We start from the raw sequence: 19,636 nt of genomic DNA on the forward strand, positions 1-19,636 counted from the left end.
TTTTGTATACACTAAATATACAAAGAATGCATGTAAATTGCTTGAAACGCTGTAGCATTTACCATTTTATAAACAAACAAATGCTGTAAATAAGTGTGGCGATACATAACTGAATTATTAGTAGCGATCTGCAATTACACTTCCGCTGGGGTTGATATTATTGCCGCTACTTGCTAGATAATCTCCAGCCTCCAGACACCAGATGGCAGTGTTCGAAAATCCTACCACAGCCAATCTAAAGCTTACGCAGCACTGACACCAACGGCCTGCCTTCTGCTTCGGGCTTCTCAGTAGCCATGTCCCGGCTTTCTGTGCTGCTGCTTGGCCCGTTTCTAATCGGGTCAGCGTTGTCAATTTCTTTTAATTTGCCTGTAAACTCCAGAAAATGCTTGAGAGAAGAAATCCACAAAGACGTATTAGTGACCGGAGAGTACGAGATAACCGAACAGCCCAATACTAAGACCAACCTAAAGGTAAGTGCGGCGGTTCCTTGATAGTAAGGAAACTCCCAGGATGTGTTTCTTGAGGTCTGTAGAGTTGCGTGAAAGACAAAAAGATGGCTTTGGTCAAGTTTTAAAAGAGAACGTGCAAAAAATAAAACAAAACGGAACAAAGAATATCCACAGCCAAGGGTCCGGAAATCCAGTTTGCGGAGTTTGGCCTGCTTTCTCGGTAATGTTGCGAATGACATCTTATTCCTATTTTGTCATATTTTAAGCAGTTTTTAAGTGAATTTAAAGTATTATAAAAATATTTTGCGAAACTGGGCTTAATCTTCAATCAACATAGACGTCCTTCTGTGGCCATGGCGCTTTGTACACGTCATGCTAACGCAGAGCCCACGTCCGCCCCGCTAGAGTAGTAATGGAGTATTGAAGTGTAGGTTTTAGCCGTATCCAAATTTAAATTTGTTTGCTGGATTAGTTGATGTAATTTTATATTCTCCTCTGGATTACCGGCTTTGGCGCCGGGATGTTGCTTCTGCAAAATGACCAACGTGAAGTGTACCTTCTACAGCCCGAAAAGCTCTTGGGGAAACTGTGTTCACCTAATCCAGGGAGGCTCTTGTATTTCCTGATCAAGAATGGGTGAGAGGTAATTGCGTTTCGAGATGGGGTCGTCGGTGTCAAGAAACTGTACAGGAGTCGGTGAGCCTTCGGTCGTGCTCAGCAGATCAACGCTGACGCCACCGTGGTCCTTTTGTCAGACGTCGGCATGAGAGCAACCGGCAGTTGAAGGCACAAATTTAAGAATGAATGGTAATGGATGCGTTTTTGCGTTCGTTCACTTCCGTTCGGAGTAAGACGGTAATCGGGGTGCTTTTAATTCTGGTATACACCCCATTTGGAAAATGTTCTTCTGTAGGAGGGCGAAACACAATTTTTTTCGGTTTTTGCCTGACACGGTACCAGTTATTTTTCTGAACAATTTGGACTGATCGGATTTATTTCACTACTTCTACTTGTCCAAAATCTGACACACACATTCTCGATTGCGTCTTGATTTCCTGTTAACCTTCTTCCGCAGGCGCTTGATTGAGTAGCGTCAGGAAGCGCGTTTTATGAGGACTGACCCCATGTCAGCGCGCACCCTAATGGGGGGCAACACATTTTGTTTTAAAATGCGTACTTACAGGAGCCAGTGGCGTGTATGTTCGGGTTAACCGATCGTAAAGCTTAAAAAAGTCGTTAATTATTGTGGATTTTCGTCATGAAGACATTGAACTATAACAGCATATAGCAGGTTCACATCTGTCTTGATGTGTCCACTGTATCTGTGCCCCAGTCGCCAGGTCACTACAGCCTTAGTCACTAGCCAAAATCAGTGTTTCTCAACCACTGGGTCGCGATCCACGTTTGAGGACCCCCCACTATTGGTTTGTGAAGACACTTGGATGGGAAAAAGTGGTCGTGATACGGAAAAGGAAATACTGGATCAGTTCACACCACAAAAGGCTCTGTTAACACTGCTTAATACACTAAGTAGGGTACATGGCACATTTTAAAATATAGCAATTGTATGAATTAATTGCCACTTTGGACTGTGTTGTGGGTACAAACACAACTACTGCAACATTATTTTGGTAAATCTAGCAAAAAATATCCTCCACTGATTTGATTTTCTAAGTCTGTGCTAGGGAGGGCGTATTGTAATTTCATCAACAAGATGCTTTAGTCTAAACCAGGGGTTTTCAAACTAGGGTACACGGCCCCCTGGGGTCTGCCACACTTAGCTCGAGGGGCTAGAGCACTCCTGGTGGGGTTGACGTTCCAAAAAAAAATACTTTAAATATTGTCTTTAAATTGCATTATGTAATTATTACTCAAAATGTTATGCAGTTGTTACCTGAAAGTTGCCTTGTATCAGTGTAGTTATAGTCTAGTGCTACAGGTCTCAGCCAGAGAGTGGGGAAATGGGCCTTAAAAAGCCTACTAGTTATAGCCTGGACAAACCTGAATCTCCATGCTAGGTCGCATTCAGTTCCACCGATGAGTCTCTCAGTGTTAATTCTGTGACTCTCCCTTCCTATCCCACTCACCCAACCTCATTCTCCTGTTCCATGCCAATTTGTGCCTGCAGAGTCCGAGTTCACAGCTTCATCTCTAAACCTCTTTGAGTTGATCCATGCCAGGATGGAGACTGTCTGGGAATGACGCTCCAAGACCAACAGACTTTTATGAAAGATTGTGCCAGAACAGGTGACTGCTGTCTTAATCCCCTGACGCAACTAATCTGCAAAGCGTCTCACATTTAATTTTAGTTTTATTAATACAATGTTAACAATGGAAAGCCTTTGTCCATCCTTAAAAAATAAATATACAAACAGGCTGAATTCAGAAGCACAACTGAGAAACAATAAAGCAGCCCAGCCTTTAGACTGACTTGGAACCACCTGTAAGTTATTTTTCTCTTATTTTTGACAGAAAGGTGTTTGTAACCTGCAAGTTATTTTTCTCCTGCTTTTGATCTGAATTCCAATGTAGTTTTATGCTTGTTGTAAATGTAAAATATTTAAAATCCTTTTTTATTCCATTCAAATCACACTATTGTTTTTATATTAGTAATAATTAATTTGGCATATATATATATATATATATATATATATATATATATTATACAGAAAATGAAAAAACACAGACCCACACAAAAATCTTCGGTTAAAATTCCCAAATAACAAAATTGGGGAGTGGGTATTAAAAATATTACCTTTAGTTGTGCCTAATAGTTAAGCTATTAGTGATTCAAGATTTAAAAAAATGGTGACACAAAACATATTAATCCCTGGTGGAAGTACACCAAGAAAAAATGTGAAGTAAACCTGGCCAAAAGATATCCCAATATTCATCAATATTCTACTATAGTTAAGAATTATCCAAAATAATGATGTGGTCCTGCTGTTAGCAGAAACCATTATTCAAGGTAGGTTGTTTTAGTTTCACTACCTTAAGACAGCATCGCTGCTGATGAGAGGCATTTCTTATGAGACGCCATTAAGATGTTAGGAGAAGACGTTTCTACACCGTTGCCCAGGTAATGCTCGGAAGACATACCTATACCATTGCCTGAGTAACACTCGGCACTAATGCTGTTGGCATTTTTTCAGCCCGAATAAACCTTGGGTCTTAGACAAGAGGCATCTATTGTGTTGCCAGAGTGACATTAAAGAGTAACGCTTTTAGCACTGTTTCTACAGCCCGAGTGATGCTCGGGTCTAATGCTAAGGAGGTTAAATAGCAGGTGTGCTATGGAGCAATGAGGAACCATGATGGACTTGTCTTGTGTTCACATTACCTTAAATAGGTAATCCTGACTTGAAACAAACCTTTCTTCAGTGTGCCAAGTCAAAAAGTTGAGAAATATTGGTAGACCCCGTACTTCATCCAGCAGTAGACTTCATATTGGATTAAGCTGAGTGGCAGATACAAAAGATGTTAAAGATAGCAAAATACCATTTAAACATATTCTATATAACATAGTATTTTTCGTAAATGGCATGTATTTGCACATTACAGTGTAATGTATAGTTTAGGCCAAAGCAGGTAGAAACGCCCCCTTCCGACACCAAGACATTGCCCTATACCCAGGCTTCAAAATTCTTTTATTTATTTAACCTAACCTAAATATAGAATTAAGGTAAATTTGCTAGAAGGAAATATTTAAGGCACAAGTGTGTGTGTGTGTGTGTGTATAATAAAAATGCATTCCCACTCCTAATTACAATAGAATGAATGAGTCTTGTGTTTGAGTACCACTAACACTCCACCATAGCACTGCATTGAAACTACTTTGGGTTGAAATATGTTAGACATGTCATTGCAGTGTAATATAAACAGAATTGTGTAGTCAATGCCTGAATATCATCAGACTAACAGTTGACTATGAAGCAGCTTGATGCGTTAAGGACTGGCTTCTCATTCAAGTCCCAGAGTGAGAGCAGCCTTGGCTTCAGTTCTACATAATGCGTCTTGTCAAGCAACAGTTTTGATGAAAACAGAAAAATGAATTCTTCTTTACTGAAGACTAAAACACTGACTGCTTTAGAAACAGCTGTGTGAAATGGTTTCTGTTTTTTAATTTTTTTTTTTATCCTTGCATCAGTTAGACTGAATATATTCTGTCACATAAGTGGGTAGACAAATGAGGTTATTGGGGTTTGTTACTGACTTTGTTTTGTATCCTTGCCCAAACTCCATTTGGCTTGATGTTCTTATTGAGTGTGATAAATACACAGTATGAGTATTATAGTATTAAACTGGACCATTGACTGGAATGCAAACCTTTCATATCAGATCTATGTGTTTGAGTGGATTTTTCAAATATGGACTGAAATCATTAATATACTTCAGTGGGTCATATTAGAAAGAAGATCATTAATGTGATGTTTTCACAATCAACTGTTTAATTTTTAGGTTGTTGCAAGGTTAAACAAGTGAAACAGATGGGCAGTCCTGTGGTAACGATAGGTTCCATATGAATTAACCATGCCAAATATTTTTAAAATAACCTCTTATTTTTTTTACTTTGAGATTTTAGTTCCGCATCAGGGGGTTAAAATGGTGAATCTCATCAGGGTGAGGACCGCTGAAGACCTGGCAAGCGAGCCAGAGTTGGGAGGTAGTAGACAACGCTTGCTGTGAGATGTGGAGGAGAAAAGAGAGAGAGAATTGTATTTATTGTTATTATAGTTATGTGTACTTGTGCTGGCTGTGGTGCTTTGGACACTATTTAAAGAAGAGAAATATTAAACGTCGTCTTTGTGTTTTTAACCTGTCTCCCAAGCATCTGTCTGTTGGGTTTGAAGGGGCAACAGCGACCCCTAGCATCTTACAGATTGTTAAAGAACAGTTGTTTGTTTTACCTGTACAAATTTTAGCATTGATTTACTCCAGTTGTGCTGTGCAGAGCTGCAGTGTTTTACAGATGTATTGTTGCAGCTTCATTTCTATGATCAGCCATATTGTAATTTTGAATGGTTAGCAAGTTATCAGTAAGACTTACAGCCAGATTACTTAATGGTTTGTTTTCCCGATGCCACAAGTGTATCTGGAGCAGTTTCTCTAAACACTTTTGTTCCCGAAAAGTATCATTTTGCGTCTTATTCTGTCCCATTCACTCTTAAACCTGGCATCACTGACTGTTGTTTAATACTTCTCATTAGAGCAAATGGAAACTAACTCCTAATTTGCATTGTTTAAAATCCATTCCTTAAAAAGGCAACATGCTATGCCCCACAGTTTGACATACAATGCCTAAAACTATGAGATTTAATTAAAAATATTTAGGCCACCTCTATTAAAATATTACTGCATCTGTAAAGGAGGTAAAAAAGTAAATGGTTTGCGTTGACCCTGATTTGATACTGTAATGTCTGCACATCTCTGGGTTGCTGCTCTCACCCTGTCGCTTTCTTACCAACTGACCTGTATTCCGTGTGAGACTTGGCAAGATAGCAAGCCATGAAAAGGAGCTTGAGCTCTTGAGAGCCAGTGGCTGGCACAGCGCTCCACTACATCACTGTTAATATTTTTTACATTTTTCCCCCACTTGCGGTGATTCTGAATATCACATAGTTCTTGCGACATGTTGCATGGGTGTCCCTGTGCTGCAAACATATCATGATGGGTATTTAAATAACAGTTGTCCATGTACTGCTGTGATTTATTTTGTTTTGCTGTTGGTGGTTGTTCTTGCTATATAGCCATTATTATAATAATAAAGTATAAAAACAAACGTACATATGTACCGCCTAGAATTGTTAACCTGTGTTAGAATATGTTTTGAATATTTAATTATTTTTATTTGGAATATTCAATCCTTATTTATTGACTAAACCCTAGCAATAAAATGTTGTCCTTTCTGTCATCTAGCAAGTGATATGGCATTTGCTGCAGTAGCAATACACTTGCAAACAGTTTGGCCAGGGGACATTAAATTGCCAAGCTCATGCACATCACTCTCTTGAACTGTGGCCAAGACTTCATTTTATAAGGACCTGCACTGCCTTTCGGTTTGCATTATTGATTCAATGCAGTGGCCATCCAAACTTCAGTGGCTTGTGTTGTTACGTCTGTTGTATGTTTATATGTGTTAGTTTGACACTGTGCCAAACAATTACAGGTAGCTGTTAATTTTTTATGTAGTGGTCCATGTATTTTTAACATGCCAATTATTGCTGAATGTTTCATGTTTCTGTACCATTGGCACTAACTAAGAGTAAACTATTATGGCTGTGGTCCAGTTTTTATATAGGAATGAATAATGACATCTCTTCATACACATCTTTTTTAAATTATAGTTGTATTGCAAAATGTACTTCAACATGTAAGGTTGTAGGGGGGAGGCCTTGGATTACTGAGTTACAGAGTCACTGATCCCTTTTTGTAATTTTCCACTATTCTTACATAATGTCATGCTAACTACTTTTATCTCTGTGCCCGCCTGCTAAGCCTATGATAAAATGTATATATAAATAAATGTATACAGACTGTTGTCACTGTCCTGCTCCACTGATAGACTGAGGAGATCGTTCCTCCCCCACACTATGCGACTCTTCAATTCCACCCGGGGTGGGGGAGTAACCGTTAACATTATACAAAGTTACTGTCTGTTATACCTGCATTTTTATCACTCTTTAATATTAGATAGATAGATAGATAGATAGATAGATAGATACTTTATTAATCCCAATGGGAAATTCACATAAATATTCATAAAAATTCATATAAATATAAAAAATGTTTTTATCAGTATGCTGCTACTGGAGTATGTGAATTTCCCCTTGGGATTAATAAAGTATCTATTAAAAATAGATGAAAAAATTCATTATTAACAGTTTTAAATTTGCATTCTTGTGAGTAATATTTGCAAAGTGTTAAACCAGACAGGTTTTTCAACTGACGTCAAAACTCCACATCAGAAAATAGAACAACAGGACTGAAAAAATATTTTATGTATTTTTTTTCTTTTTGACCTTCTATATGAGTTCTTGGCTTGATGTGGTGACAAAAAATGTGCATGCTGTTACTTCACATAAGTTTTGCAATGTAGCAGTGTAGCTAGTCATGCAGAATAATATCAGAACACTAAAGCACACAGGGAGAGCGATTAATAAGGGCACAACATTGAAGACCAAATCTGAAGGCCAACGCAACCGCACAGCACTTTTAGCCTTTCTGGACCCCTGCCTGCTGGTAGCATGGCCTGTCCTGTACTCCTGTATCAGTGGCTGTGTGAGTTTTTGGTGTATATTTTACACAACCCAGCCCTCCTCTTCCTGCCCGTGACTCTCTGCAACTTACCTTGACTCCTAACTTAAGTGTGTTTTTTTTTGCCTTAGGCAGCATTTAACCTCCTGGTGGGCCTGCTTTCCATCAAGAAAACCATACTGTGGGGGTCTAGTCTGGTCTAATGGCCCTCTACCCTGAGCTTTAAACCGTTGTAAAAGTAGCATGTCTACGAAGTGACCTCAGTGGCAGTTGTCTAAAAGGAGCTAAATGCTCCATCTCTTCCAAGTTTGTGTGTATATGTAGGATAGTCATCTGCTAGCCCATTCTATCATTGTACTCTTGAGGCCAGTTTCCAGGTGCTGCCATCACTGTGCTTGGAGGTCTTGTTACTTCACGACTGACGATGATTGCAGTCACTGCAGTCTCTCTGAATCCTCAAGAGTCTTGAGGAACACCACACATGTTATTTAGACTACAACTGTTTCTCTCTCTCTCTCTCTCTCTCTCTCTCTCTCTCTCTCTCTCCTGAAGTTTTGCTGTTTTTGGGTATCAAGGACCCATACAGGATTTAGCACTCCTTGGCTCGTCTGACGCGTTTCTACTAACAGTGTAGTTGGTGCTAGCGCTCTCTACACCCATCCCAACCCCCCCATTCCACCCTGGTAATCTCATTGTGATAAGATGTCTGTGACTAAGTGCAATTTTTAAAATAATCGTGTCCCAGGGTGTCCAGGCTCCAGACCGGTGTAGGTGTGTGCATGCTGGCACTTGTGTTGGGGTTTATTAGGGTATTTGGCTGATCGCACATTCATGTGCAAATGCAAGCAAATCAGTCAGGTGCCTCAGGCAGAGTCCTACACCTGAACCCATGTCAGGCAGAATAAAGGGAACCTGCATGGCAGAGGAGAGGGGGACAACAAAGGAAGAGATTAAAAAAAAAGATTTGAGAAGGATCAGATAAGAGTAAGGATGGAGGTTATGGACAGGCTGGAAAAGAGGCACAATGGCATGGAGCCTGTATCGTCTAGAAAGGAGGGCGAGTTGGTCGGGGGCATGCTCCAAGAGGGTGAGCGGCAGACCTGTGCTTGAATGCGGAGCTGGAGTAGGGATGCTCCTTAGAGCTACAGTGGAAAGGAGTGTGTGTGTGTGTGATATATATGGAACCTCGGGCCACAACCATAATTTGTTCCAAAACTCTGGTCGTGCCCCGAAGTTATTTCCCCCATAGGATTGTATGTAAATACAATTAATCCGTTCCAGACCATACGAACTGCATGTAAATATATATTTTTTTAAATTTTTAAGCACAAAAATTTAATAATACCATAGAATCCACAGCGTAATAGTAAACTAAATGTAAAAACATTGAATAACACTGAGAAAACCTTGAACAGAGAAAAGTAACATTGCAACAATGCACGCTACGAACCGATCGCTGTAAACAGAAGTGAAGTGGAGGTTAAAATCCAATAGAAAAAAGTCTTCATTAAATACAATGAGGTTAAAACAATACTCGAATCAGTCTCTTTAAGAACAAGCCCGGTGCATTCTTTAACTGCCTTCTCGGCCTTACGCAGCCAGCTCTCTCGCTCTCTTTCTCGCTTGCTGCACAGGGAGAGACTGAACATGTGCGGAAATCATTGGCGCGTACGAACCAGAAGGGAAACTGGCTTGTTTGTCACCCGAGTGTGTGGTCGTGAAGAGATGCAAAAGTTTGGTGAACTTTTTGGTCATAACCCGATTTGTACGTGGTCCGAGACGTTTGTGACCTGAGGTTTCAGTGTGTGTGTGTGCGTATAATATATATATATGTATATGTGTGTGTATACATATGTATGTGTATAGATTTATTGTGAAGATTTTTACACTGCATCCTTTCAACACTGTTCCTTTGGATTTTAATAAAAGCACTGAACACTTTTGCAGCAACCCCTTGCTGAATGGGTGTGTCCTCATTTGCCCGTCTCATTTCATTTCGTGGCTATCAGTGGTTATGGGTTCAAGAGGCTTCTGGGAGCACCAGGAAGTGTGGAGCCAACCCAGACCATCATATCATTGTTTTTTTGTGTGAAGTGCCATTATAGAGATGCCCCTGGTAGTTACTGCTGGGCACCTTTGGTACCATACTGGATAGCCAGTTATTTTGGGGACAAGAACCAGGAATAAGGATGGTAATGGGAAAACAAAATGTTAATCAATGGTGTTGTTTTCAAAGTGTTTATTTTTGTATATACATGTCATTTATTTGTATCTGGGGATTTTCCTTTGGTATTTTGAGATAGCAGATAATTTTTTTTTATTAGAAAAGGAAGAAGGAAGCTGAATGTTGTCTTATTTTTTTAAAACCTCTTTACATTGTTTTATTTAATGGTGTGTTGCACAGTATAATTGAGTTATAAAACACTATTACAGTATTACTGTAGCTTTATTGTTCAGCTTTACATTGTTGACTCTGCATGTTCAGAACCACATCCTTCTACACTTGATTATATGACATCCTGTTAAATCTAGATGGCATAATTTCTGCCCAGTGTTTTGGATTGACTTGTGGATGATCTGTGTTTCAGAATAAAGACTCATTAGAAAGTTTTAGTCAGCTAATTGTTTTAGAGGGTTATACACTTGGTTGAGTATCAATTGAATGGTAACTAGACAGTAATGGGATATCCATAAATTGTCACTCACGCACATCTTTGCAAGACTTTTAGAATGTTTCAGAAACAGTGTGGAAACAAGGGAACAAGAAATTATTATTACCCAACAATTAAATAACTCAGATCAGAATTTTCATAACTGATTTCTTACATCTAGGTTGTAGAAATTACACTTTTTAAACTGAACCTAAAAATTTTAATTTTTATATTTTTTTGTGTTAATTTCCTGGATTTTTATTTGAATTATACACAATGATTTTAAAAAAGAAAAGTCTAACCATAATAAGCTCAAACAATATTCTCTTTCAGATCACAGATTCCTCTGGTCACATCCTTTACACAAGAGATGATGCCTCCAAAGGGAAATTTGCCTTTACTACAGAGGACTATGACATGTTTGAAGTTTGTTTTGAGAGCAAGTTGCCAATGGGTGGGTATTCTTTACTTTCGTTTTTTGTTTCTAGTGCAGTTTCAGACTGCAAATTCCTCTTACTAAATAGCTGTGCTGAGGCCCAGACTCTAATCTAGTAGGTGGAATTTGTGGGGGGTGGGTTTGAATGGGCTTCAGGATTTCCCGGAATGTTTGCCACTTGTACAATAAAACTTTTCATACTGCTTCCAGGAACTGGGCGGGTTAATGACCAGCTGGTCATTTTAGACATGAAACATGGAGTGGAGGCAAAAAATTATGAGGAGGTAAGAAGGCACATAAGTTGTTTTCAATAAATTGTGAATGTTAGGAAAATTAACCAGTAACAAAATAAAGCAGTTTTATATCTGTTAAGCCAGTGAATTTTGTATCTGTAGTCTCCTAGTAGTCTGATTTGCATCTTTTGCCAGAAGAGAGTATTTCAATTTTTTAATCTTCTAAGTTTTTAGCCACTGAAGCTATTTTTTCATGTTCTAGTATGTGAGAGGGGTGGAGGTTGTCTGCATACCAGACAAGAGTTGCAAAGTTTCTCATTTTGATCTTTGTATGGGGTAAAGGTGCCCTCTAGTGGATTGATTATTTTTTGTATTGGTTTGTTAACCAGTGATATGCAAATATGGTTACATGTTGTAATAATTTTGAATGTTGAATTTGGAGTTCTATTTTTTACTATTAAATACATCTTGTAGTGGTCAACAACCAAACATTCAAAAAAATAAATAAATAAATGGACAAAAGATGCTAATGTTATGGTCTGCAGTTAGTGACATATTGTTGAAAAGCTTAAATGCTAATGTTTACTTAAAGTGTTGTTTGGGCCTTATTCAAGAACAAATAGCCTTTAACGTTTTTGAAAATCTGTTTCAGATTGCTAAAGTAGAGAAACTGAAGCCACTGGAAGTAGAGCTACGTCGATTGGAAGATCTCTCTGAATCAATTGTTAACGATTTTGCATATATGAAGAAACGAGAAGAGGAGATGAGAGACACAAATGGTAATGTTTTGGCATTGATAACTTAATTTAAAAGCCTTAGAAGTATATGGTGTTAAAGTGTCCAGCACAAGGCTTTAGTTATATAAAGTAATGATTTTTCTAGTAAAGTTTTGCTAGGCAATGTGTGCAAAAACTCACAATCATTATTTCTGTAGGGTAAAATCTACTTGAGGGAGATATTACTTAAAAACAATAGACTTGTCATTTTATGACCTTAATAACTGTGCCAGGTAACTTGGACTGAATTATTGTATTCACAAACTCTCATTTAGACACACAGACCAACGTCACTCCAGAAGTGGACAAAGTGTTTTGAATGATGCTTAAAGGATATATAGTATGAGTTGGGGGGGGGGAAAGAAGTTATGTTCTATGCTAGACTTATTGTTAGATATGGTATCTCGAATGAAAACTGTTGAATAACAAAGGGAGGAGAAGTTCTACAAACTACAGTGCTCAAAAAAAAAATTAAGGGAACATTTAATCATCACAGTCTTAACACCAAATCTGTAAAGCTTCAGGGATATCAATCTGCCCATTTAGGAAGCACAAATGATTGTAAATCAACTTCATCTGCTTTGGTGCGAATGAAAGTGACAACAGGTGGACTGGAGAGGGAACAGCGAGACAACCACTGAAAAGGGAATGGTTTTAAAGGTGGTAGCCATAGCCAATTGCTCTGTCCTTATCCTTCCTGACTGATTCTTCTCTAGTTTTGTGTTTTGCTAGTGTCCTTGTTACTACTTGGTAGCATGAGGCAGCACCTGCAGCCGATTCAGGTTGTATAGGTAGTCCAACTCCTCCAGAATGTCACATCCATATGTGTCGTCTCAGGATTTGCTGTTTTGCCCAACACAGTCCCAAGAGCATGGAAGAGATACCAGGAAACTGGGCCATTACACAAGAAAAGATGGACAGGGGTGTTAAAGGGCATCAACCCTTCGGTTTGACCAGCATCTGCTCCTTTGTGCAAAGAGGGACAAGGGGCACTGCCAGAGCTCTTAAGAATGACCTCCAGCTGGCTCCTGGTGTGCATTTTCAGGCCAAACTGTCAGAAACAGACTCCATGAGGCCCGACATCCTCTAGTGGGACTGGTGCTCACAGCCCATCACCATGCAGCTCGATTGGTATTAACAAAAGAATTCCTCAATTGGCAGCTCCGCTATTGGCGCTGCATTCTTTTTCACAGATGAGAGCAGTTTCACACTGAGCCCATGTGACAAACATAAAAGAATCTGAAGATTCTGTGGTGAATGTCGTGCAGCCTGCAATATCTTCCAATATGACCGGTTTGGTGGTAGGTCAGTGATGGTATGGGGGGGGGGCCGGCATATATTTGGAGGGTTGCACAGACCTCCACAAGGAAGGCAACGGTACTGACTGCTGTTAGATACTAGGCTGAAATCCTCAAAGCTTTGTCAGACCTTATGCTAGTGCAGTGGGCCCTGGGTTCCTGCGGCCAGAGTGCATAGGCAGTTCCTGGGTGACGAAGGCACATTCCCCAGACCTGAATCCAATTGAGAACCTTGGGGACGTTTTGTATTGGTGCATCCAAAAATGCCAAGTAGCACCACAGACTGTCCATGAACTCACTGATGCCCTGATCCAAGTCTGTGAGGAGATTCTCCAGGACACCATCCACTGACACTTTCAGGAGTGCATACAGCCATGTGGGGGCCATACACTCTACTGAGTCGTTCAGGGGCAACTGGGCGACAAAACAACTCGGCGACATCCTTTACCAGTTAGGGAATAGTTAGGTTCAAAGCGATTTTTTAATGATATTTAAATGACAATGTAGGGCACCAGAAAATCCACAGAATCACCTGCTTTATGAGAGTCCCAATACGTTCAGAGTAAAGATATTCCTTAAGCTGTTTTCGCAGGTCACCTTTGGTATTCTAAATAATGTTATACGATTACAGTCAATACAATTTATATAAAGGATTAGCAATTTTGGTTGCACAAGACAATGTAAGATAGTTTGTTCCATCTGCAGAATAAAGTTCATTTGTCAATTATATAAATTTATTTTCAATATTTTAAATCACTTCATTTAAATATAATTAAAAAATCTCTTTGAACTGTTGCCGAGTTGACAGTCTCCCAGTTTCCACCAAACCTCGAGTCACGTTGAGTTAGCGTGATGAAGTTCATGCAAGTTGGATATGCCTGTGATTTAAATTTTTTACTTTGATTTTCGGTGTGATGTTGAGTGCATCCTTCAGTGGGTTGGTGTTTTTGGTTTCCATTGACTGTTGTTGCATCATTTTGTTCTCAATGAATTGCACAGTATTACATGGTAAAGAGTTTCCACATGAATGTTTCATTCATTGATATCTGATGTGGGATTTAAGTGTTCCCTTAACTTTTTAAGAAGTGTGTGTAGATGAAACCTTTCATAGTTCATAAAGCTTGATCCTGGAAAAGCTTGACTCAGGAGGTCTTGCAGATTAACCTAAATCAATTTTAATTAGATTTATGTTTACCTAAAATTCATAAGCTTATTCTTAATCAACTTAAAATGCTGGGACCACTACAGCTGTACTCCATTTAGTTCTTAAATAACTTCTGGGGTTGTCGGACTTTGTCATCTTTGACCACAAACTGACGTTTTGAGTTGTCATCGGTTACACAGAGCCAAGTTCCGGTTTGTAAACTTGCCATACAATGTTTTTTTCTCAATGGAGTGTAAAAGATATTGCCTGCACTATACAAATGTTGAAAAACGAATCAGTAGTGGACATAAATTTGATTTCTCCCAAATGAGAGGTTGGAATAAATCATTTAAGACCTTAATGTATCAGTTGACAAATGGTGATGCAATGCTTATTAAATTTACACTGGTTAGCATATTGACAGATGTATCTTGTTGTGTTTTATCTTTTCTGCAGAGTCTACTAACACCCGTGTGCTGTATTTCAGCATTTTCTCCATGTGCTGTTTAATTGGACTGGCAACTTGGCAAGTCTTCTACCTGCGGCGCTTTTTCAAAGCAAAGAAACTAATTGAGTAAAATCTGAGGATTTCACCATGAAATAAGTGCACACAAGGCTTTGCTTGGCATAGCAAGTGGCTGGTGACTTTAACATAAAGTAGCTTGGGGAGTTCATTCAAGGGGTCTGGGAACAGAAAGTGCTAAATGAGATCCTGCAGAAAGGGATTTGGCTTACCACTCAAAAGCTTAATTGTTCTCAGCTTTGTTTACTAGTTTCACAAAATGGTAACATCATTGTTGGGATCTTTATGGGTTTTTGTAAATAATTTATTTCAAATATTTTATGTTCAGCAATTCTTTCTTTGGGTGAATAATTGGGTTGCAATTACACATCTGTTAACAAATTGGATTTGCCTTCCCCCTTTTGTCTTTCAAATCAGACTTGCTACACAAGTGAAATCTGGAAGACACATATATTTAAAGTGTGTGAAAACATGGGAAAAAAGAATTATCACAACACTTGGCCATTTTGTTTTTGGCATCTCTCCTACTGCAAGAAATGGAAGTCCTTGACCGACCTTTATTGCATAGAATTCAGAAATTACCAAGTAACAACTATGGAATGCCAGTCATGGCTGTAGGTGGATTTGATGGAGATTTGTTCTGCATTTACAGTATTTCTGGACAGGCATTTTCATGTTTATCCGGATGGTCAATGGAGGCTATGGCTGTATTTGCTTTCTTTGCAACAAGTGAATTGAAAAATTGTACCTTTTTGCTCCTAGTGTTACATATATACGAAGGCACAAAAATGAGATTTGGTGAAATACTTGGCTCCCCTTTCCTTCAAGGCTGATCCTGTGGGTACTCTATACATTTTTTTAATAGTAAAATTATTAGTTCCACTGTAATTATCTGGTGATCAATTTGTTTTCAACTGTTTTAAGTAAAAAAAAAAATCCCAAATATTTACATTGTACAGTTTGCTTTTTGGTGAGGGCAAAAAAAGGTTTTCATATATTGTTTGACCTTTTAACTGTACTTGTGTGTATAGATTTCTTTCTTCATTCACAGATAGTGTTTACCTTCATACTGCATTAATATCTTACTGTAAAGTCATGTCCCAAAGTGTCTGTGCAGTTGAGTAGGCAGAGTGCAGAGCTGCCACTTGATAACTCGGACTCCTTATTGATGATTACGGCTCGCTGTGCTATGACTTCACCCTCAATGTGGCTGAATAGAATCTCTTGTGGTGCGGAGCTGACATGGAATGTTCAAGCTGATTTAATGTGAGTATTTACTAACAACCAAACACATAAATACTGTCTACATACAGGGAAAGCGGATATATAGTAATCTCAAAAACTGCGTTTCTAAAGAATGGGCCACTGGTCAGAATGGACCAAATGGTTAAGAATGCTGAAAAAAAAGATTGAAGGTTTGCTCCTCAAGCTTTGTTACCAAATGAATAATAGAAGTGTTTTCTACTATTCTTGCATTTAAACACAAACTACAGAGATGACTATTAAGTATAAATGTATTTACATTACTATGTTGCCTTATGGGAAGGTATTTCCAAGTGATAAGTTTGATACAAAATCAAAGAATATGACCAGCCTGAAGACTAACGCTTATCCATTCTTTTAAATCTTGATTTTGTTATTAAAATGCAAGAAGGGGTTTTTCACGTTGAGATAGGAAATCATTTTAACTGGCCACCAAATCTACCTGTCTTGGCTTATGACCTTGCAGTGACACCTCACAGGTATCGGCATGTGTTGAAAGTGATTATTAACTACTATGCAAGGCGCTATAATTCAGCCAGGGTGAAAGACCCCTTGTTTTACTTGTCTTACAAAAGTTTGCAACGGTAAAGCTTATGTTATACGCCATTACTCCCAGCACTGTTTAGTGAATATTATATAAACGTGACATCTTTGTCTTGGTGTATAAATAAGCAAGGTATGGCCATCTATATACAGTATAATATTGCTAATATTTGGTACCCTTGGTAAATAAAAGCAAAATGGGATGTGAAAAATGTATTTTGTTAAGTGACACAATTAAAAATTGGAATACATTTATACTTGTACTGGGAGCGTCTTTCCTAATGGGTGCTGTTCTTGAACTCCCAAATATCCCTCTTATGGGTCCAGCAGTAGTCAGCAAGCATACTGGGACTCCCCTTACCTTGCTATCACTATTCCTTTTCAGACATGTCCTGGTGAAACCATTTGCTACACTCATCACTGAACATTCGGAGATTTTCAGGGAAAAAGACCAGATGAGAATCCAATAATTTAATTTTTAAAGAATTTACATTCCATGGCTTTGTATGACTTTAAAAGATCATCTATTACTTCTTGATGGTCTTCTGTCTTCTGATTCCCTAAGAAGTTCAAATACATTACAGCCAGCAATCATTGGCACAACAGACTTCTTAATGCCTCTTGGGAAAGTTATGAAATATTCACAAACAGCAAATTAAAGGAGTGCCAGTTTCACTGGTCAACACAAATTAAAAACACCACAAATTGTTGTGTGACAAAGTACTTTTCATGACGATTTCAGAAATCCATTTTCCTGTTACCCAGTTTTATTAACTGATATGTACTTCGTATATAAACCCCTACTGAGGACTACAGGTTTTTAAAGTTAAATTCAGGATTAAGACTGTAGTGATTCTTTGCGCAGATACCTTTTATAAGGCTTAAAGTCAGAGACCCTCATCCATACAGAATCTCTAGATTGGGATGAGCAACATCAGTCCTGGTGGGCTGCAGTGGTTGCAGGTTTTTGTTCCAACCCAACTGTTTGGCAAGGATTAGTTTCTAATTAATCTCAGACGTCATTTAAATGTATTGCCTGTTAGTTTGCAATGTTAGGTTCATAGACTGTAGATTTTTTCCTTTCTAAGGATATAATCCATACGGATAATTTTCAGTCGGTCTCATTTTTCTCTTAAGTGTTTTATTAAACCAAGTAGTGCATGATGAATCCATGCAGGGGTGAATGGAAACAAGTTAGATGAAGAGCCACTGGCAGCAGTTTAAGACAGAAATAAGCAATTAAGGGTGGGGAACCTTAACAAGTGAGACCACTAAAATGAAGCATCAAAATGGTACTTGAGCAATAAATGCTTCATCAGCAATAACTGACTTGTCATTATGAAACTGGGTTGAAACAAAGACCTGCACCCCACCCCTCCTAGATTTTCTAGATTTCAAGGTCCACACTTATGGATGCTCCCCTTCAGCTTTTATTCACCAAGTGTGGTAGTAATATGGTGTCATTGGTACATCAAGTAAACCTGTGTCAGTTTTGTTTTAAGTCTTTAACCTCACTGTGTCAGACTTCTCTCTCACTGTTTGTGTTTTAAAATGATTGATGAGTAGGGTTGCATGGTAGAAAAACTAAGTTTTAAAAAGGTATGGTACCAGCATTTTAGGATTTTTGGTACAGGCTACCAAGAGGGTAGCTGCGAGATGTCATGGCACACTAAGGAAAGATTGGGGTGGGGTGTGATTTTGGACGTGTCTGTTATTTGCTTCAGAACCAGTTTGTTACTGTGGTCTGAAAGCTGCTATTGATACTGCAGTCAAATTTTATACTGTTCAAGGACTTCCCTCATGTTTTCCCGTTAATGTTTTAGCTGCTACAGTATCGGTCCATCCAGTCACCATAATGTTGACGTGATGCATTTTATTTATATATTTTTGGCAATAAATATATATTTCACACTCTACCTTTCTAACTAGGTAGTAAAACTGCTCACTATCTGGTGAAATTATATGTATGAGGGTTAATAAAGATCATTGAAAAACCCACCAGTAAAGAAATAAAAATATAATCATTATGGATATTAATAAAGATGTTCACAAAGCTTTTCTATGCCTCTCAGATAGAATGTATTTTCCTGCTATTGCTACAGCACATCTAATTGGGGAGCAGGTGGCAGTCACTCATGGTAGGCCTGCATCTCTTTGAATCCACAGTGTAAGTAGGGAGGCATTGGTGTGACACACAAGGGGCGTCACGCTTTCCTCACTGACGACGCAAAAGCCAACTGATGTAAAATTGACTATGTGGGTTTCTTGAGGTCCATAATCCATGTGTTGCAACCTCAAAGCAGTAAACGTGTGTGATCTCACCAACACTGGTTTGGACTTTGTATTTCTTTGGTGTCGAAATTGAAATATGCAAAGTAGTTTTCAGTTAGTGTTTGGATTCAGTTGCAGTTCTGGAACAGTCTGTAAATTACAAGCAGTCTAAATTAATTAATTTGAAATTCCCATTGGGTTGTGTTGATGTTTCATTTCAAGAGTCACAATTCTAGATGTTCACTGTGTGCAGACTTTGCTCATGGTAGGCCAATAGTGTGTCAGGTTATATAGTGCCCTGATGTGTGGCCATCAAGTCAAAGGTGACTCTGCTCAAGCTTTATAACACACTGGTGAGGCCTCATCAGCAGTATTGTGTGCAGTTCTGGTCTCCAGGCTACAGGCAGGACATAGCGGTGCTAGAAGAAGTCCAGAGCAGAGCGACTAGGCTGATTACAACTTGTTAAGGGTAAATTTCACATAAACATTGTTTTTCTTCACACACACATCCACAGACACATGGAATAAACTACCAAGTAGTGTGGTAGACGATGGGACTTTTAAGAACTAGACTTGGTGTTATTTTTGTAGGAGTTAAATGTATAGGACTGGAGAGCTTTGTTGGGTTGAATGACCGGTTCTTGTCTAGACTGTTGCAATATTCACACCATACTGTGAGAAGACAAACTGGTGAGAAACTGAAGTGGGGGGGGGGGGGTAGTTCACGAGTGTGGGAGCAGAATATGAGAAGGTTTGATTAACAGTATGGTGGGCTGGACTGAAAAAGAACAA

At 38.8% G+C, this 19,636-nt stretch overlaps 1 protein-coding gene across 1 annotated transcript; it reads left to right on the top strand.

The window, feature by feature from the left end:
• Positions 1–240: 240 nt before the first annotated feature.
• On the top strand, positions 241–15,712 carry tmed10 (transmembrane p24 trafficking protein 10). The gene is made up of 5 exons (XM_028821265.2): positions 241–473; positions 10,691–10,811; positions 11,004–11,077; positions 11,679–11,805; positions 14,701–15,712. Exons 1-5 carry the CDS (start codon positions 297–299, stop codon positions 14,820–14,822), a joined length of 621 nt encoding a protein of 206 aa, XP_028677098.1. The 5' UTR covers positions 241–296; the 3' UTR covers positions 14,823–15,712.
• Positions 15,713–19,636: the final 3,924 nt, after the last annotated feature.

This window comes from Erpetoichthys calabaricus, chromosome 16 (assembly GCF_900747795.2).
Source record: "Erpetoichthys calabaricus chromosome 16, fErpCal1.3, whole genome shotgun sequence".
Taxonomy (NCBI): Eukaryota; Metazoa; Chordata; class Cladistia; order Polypteriformes; family Polypteridae; genus Erpetoichthys; species Erpetoichthys calabaricus.